The sequence below is a fragment of the Ixodes scapularis genome, unplaced genomic scaffold, assembly GCF_016920785.2.
Source record: "Ixodes scapularis isolate PalLabHiFi unplaced genomic scaffold, ASM1692078v2 PGA_scaffold4__175_contigs__length_147842914, whole genome shotgun sequence".
Lineage (NCBI taxonomy): Eukaryota > Metazoa > Arthropoda > Arachnida > Ixodida > Ixodidae > Ixodes > Ixodes scapularis.
The window spans coordinates 125399705-125403874 of record NW_024609879.1 but is presented as its reverse complement, the minus strand read 5'-3'; the positions used below and the strand labels follow the sequence as shown (position 1 = coordinate 125403874).

Sequence of the window (4170 nt, the reverse complement as noted above, 5' to 3'; positions counted from 1 at the left end):
AATATGCACAATGAACTTCAAGAATATTACAAAAAAGATGATTTATTTTTAATGAAGTGATGAATGCGAATCATGTTAAATTGCCACGTTTGACGCAGAATCCGCTAAGTTAAAAAGGAAAAAAAAAATCGGTGAGCTTTTCTCCGCATCTGCCGGTTTTGTGGTGAGCTTTTCTCCGGTGAGCTTATCTCCGGTGAGCTTTTCTCCGGTGAGCTTTTCTCCGCCGCCCGACATTCACGTACCTACGACCACTGGCGGCCACTTCCTGGATAAAGTGAGGGTCGTATCTGCAAGGCAGTGGAAGCGTTGTTGTCTCTCTTAGTCACTACTGAACTTGGCTATCATTACTTAAAGGGGCACTGACACATCAAAATCATATTTTATTTTATTATCCGAAACGATTGAAAATGATGCCGGGAAATTACCCTCAAAATTCGAAACTTAGAAATTCAGTATTTATGAATTAAAAAAAAAAAAATTCCAAATGCCGAATTTGCAGTTTCCGTGCGATCCGCGCCAGTGCAGTGAGTCAAATTTTGCGGTCTCCTGCGACTCGACTTTCTTTCGGACCTCCGCTCCACGCTGTGAAGCAAAGCGCCGTTGCTACCACGACCCGAAGCGAGGAGGAGGTGGGCAGGTGGGATAGAAGGGTGCCGGCGCGGGGAAAAACCGGTTTTTTCCCCGACTCGGCGATAAGCCTCTGCTCGAGCGCCACCAAGTTTTCCGAGGGAGGATACAAATCCAGGAAGCGACATCACACCGAAATCTGTTTTCTGGTATTTCAGTAGTAGTTAGTGGTGAGGGTAGCAGAAAGCCGGAACATGTTGGCCACTCCTTTAGTGGGGGCGAGTTAGTTCCGGGGAAGGGAAGGGGATAAAAGGGGAGATCAGAAAGAGTTAAAGAAAGAAGAGAAGTAAAGAAAAATAACGGATTGAAAAGAGAAGAGAAGTAAAATGGGATGAAAAGGGATCAGAAAGAAAAAGGAAGAAAGAATAATAAAAAAAAAAAGGAACAATTGGTCAGCAGTTCTTGTGGCTCGGTTGTTGATGTGTTGCCATCGCCGCCAGTGTATGTCAGACACCGGGGTTAGAGGGCGTCAAATAAACTGGTGTCCTCCAAGAACTTGAGTGGTGCGGCGAATGTTCTCGAGACATCGCGTGCAAAACCTGGTGGAAAAAGAATGTCCCGTGTTGTAGCACTTGCTACGCCTGCTTGCCGCAGGCCGTCGAGAAGCGATTTTCTTTTGTCCGCTAGAGTAGGGCAGGTCCAGAGGAGATGGTCCTGGTCCTCGGAAACATCACAGGATGGACAGTTTGGGTTTATTGTTGGGTCCATACGGTGAAGGGCTTTCGTAGTAAAGGCACAACCAGTGCGAAGTCTGCGCAGTAGAGAAGCGGAGGCTCGGGACAGCTTTGGAGGCACGCGTGCGGGTGGCTTCCCGGTAGAGACGCGCGTGTCCGGATGTAGTTTCTCTATTTCTTTGTGAATAATAAGCCTGGCCTCGTACATCTTTAGTATAACAAGTGTTGGCACATGAATGTGGTGAGCTGCATTAGCGAGGCGATCGGCTGTCTCATTGCCCGAGATACCGACGTGTGATGGCAGCCATTGGTATGCTATATGCCATCCTTTAGACTCTAGGTTTCTTGTCATGTGTCCAATGTATCTGGCATATTGTGGGGCGTCTTCAAGGCTACCGAGAAGTTGTAAAGCTATCCTGGAATCTGTGAGGAACACTGCCTTTCCACTGTGAGGGATACTGTCGAGGATGTCAAGGCCTAGCCAAAGCGCGGCAAGTTCGGCAGTGGTAGATGTAGTGTGAAAGCTCAGTTTCCTTGATTTAGCCATTTTTAGTTCCGGTATAAAAACTGCTGCAGTGGATGATTTGCGGCTATGAAATACCGAGCCGTCGGTATATACTCGCATCCATCCTAGAAAATCCACCTCAATTCGATATTCTGCGAGGGTCCGGGCGACAACTTGGGCTGTGAAGCGTTTGCTTCTGAGTTCCGGAATAGATTCATTGATGTTCAGCGGCGAGGCGTAAGGTGGTGGTGCCGGGTATATTGTATCTAAGGTGCCCACAATTCCTTCAAAGTCTCTAGCGAGAGATCCAAGGCGAGATTGAGGACAACTTCGAATATGGTTCAAGAGGGACTCTCTTGACCGGCAGGATGTTTGCCTTGCGAAGTGGCGAAGTGTCAGCTCTCTGCCGTGGTTCTCGACAAGGTTGTCCCTCGCTTCAACCAGCGTTGGAATGTTCGGGGAGTATTTCGGTAAACCCAGACAGAAGCGAAGTGCAATCCTTTGCAGGGTCTCAATGGCTGCAGACTGTGCATTGCTCACGTGAATCAGCGGCAAGGCGTATAATATTCTCGAAAGAATCAGGCCTCTGTATAGCTGAAGCATCATGACCTGAGACGTTCCCCACCTGCTGCCCATCATCATTCGAACGGCGTTGAGTTGGCGGCGACATCTGATCAGTGTTGCCTTTACTGCAGGCTTCCAGGAGATGCGGTCATCCAGAAGAAACCCCAGGTAGGAGTACGTTCGGACACGTGCTACATCTGTTCCGTTAATTGTGTAGATTTTGTTGAACGATGCTTTAGCCGTTGGATGGTATTGAAGGGCAGCTGTTTTGGAGGCGGAAAGCGTAAGGCCTAGTCTAGAGATCTCGTCTACAACTATAGGCAATCCGTCCTGGAGGGTTTGTTGCATCTTGCTATATATCTTAGTCGGGGCGGTATACCAGAGGGCCACGTCGTCAGCGTATATTGCGATGTTAATGACTGGTCCCGATGACTTCATACGCCGTAGAGCCTCAGGCAGTGCCGCCATAGCAGCGTTAAATAAGAAAGGGCTTATAACACTGCCCTAGGGAACGCCATGGGTTACCGTACGTTGGGAACTTCGAATTCCACCCAGGCGTACGTGCATAGACCTTCCTGTAAGAAAGGCGCGTACGAATGCCAGAGCTCGGCCTACAACCCCGAGCCTTGTAAGCTGAGTAATTATGGCTTCGTGTGGAATTGCATCGAATGCTTTCTTAATATCGAGAAATATTGCTCTTGTTGCTTGCCTTGTTGCCTTCGATTGTTCCATGTCTGATACGAGGCTGCCGATCGCGTCTGTCGTACAACGTTGTTTGCGGAAGCCAGACAGCTGATTAGGCAGGGCGCCCGATGTTTCGAGCTGCCAGTCAAGGCGCCGTAGGACCATTCGCTCCATCACCTTCCCTAGACAACATGTAAGAGATATCGGTCTGTAGGAGCTGGTGACACCTATCGGTTTTCCTGGTTTATGGATGGGAACAACCTCAGATCTGAGCCAGGCAGGAGGAATATCAGACGAGCGCCAAATATTATTTAATTATCCCATAAGGCCAGGAAGCGTCGTATCATCAAGGTTACGAAGCGCTTGAAAGGTTATCCCATCTGGGCCTGGTGCGGTGCGTTTCCGAAAAGAACGCTGAAGAGCATGCTGTAGTTCACTCAGCGTGAAATCGGAGTTGCTGGCAACCTGCGCTGGCGTGCTGGTAGCACTGGCTGCGACAAATCCCGGTGGCGGAGCGGGAGCAGAGGTGAATTCATCAGCAAGGAGTTCCGCGGCTTGAGGCAACGTGATGTTCTGCGCGATAGCAAAGCCAAGGACCGGTGAGCGGGGAACAGCATGACCCGCCAGGATGCGGGCCATTCGCCATGCTTGCCTTCCGCCACCGGGAGAGTAAAGGGTCTCACATCGCTGTCGCCATTGTTTCCGTTGTAAGCGCTTGGTATGCCTACGAAATGCCGCATCAATCCTTCGATACTGTTGTATATCCTCTTGTCTTGATGTTTTCAAGGCACGTCGTTGTTTTTTGCGGCGCGAGGCACGTAGCCTTAATTATTTTAGGTCTGGGTTGGGTCTATATATAGAAACCGTAACTCGCTTTGCAGAGCGCCTGAGAGATGGCGGTCGTGTGATCAGTAGTGCCAGTAGATATTATATCTTCGAAGTACACTCGGAAGGCATCCCAGTTTGTTACAGAACAAGTCTTGTGGGTGACAGGTCTTTTCTCTGGGGAAGTAATTATAATAGGGAGATGGTCACTGCCCCAGCTGTCGGGTTCGGCGAGCCAGAGCGCTCGTACTGCAGCGGTGGCGAAACTCAGGTCGAGCACACTGTTCTCTA

At 49.6% G+C, this 4170-nt stretch overlaps 1 protein-coding gene across 1 annotated transcript; it reads right to left on the bottom strand.

Moving 5' to 3' along the window:
• Positions 1–1086: 1086 nt before the first annotated feature.
• LOC115327160 lies at positions 1087–1926 on the bottom strand. The gene has a single exon (XM_029988106.2). The coding sequence runs from the start codon at positions 1924–1926 to the stop codon at positions 1087–1089; it is 840 nt and encodes a 279-aa protein (XP_029843966.2).
• Between the last annotated feature and the right edge of the window lie 2244 nt (positions 1927–4170).

What these genes read in the sequence shown, in the direction of transcription:
- LOC115327160 (XM_029988106.2), bottom strand. Translation starts at nt 1,926, where the DNA reads ATGCGAGTATATACCGACGGCTCGGTATTTCATAGCCGCAAATCATCC.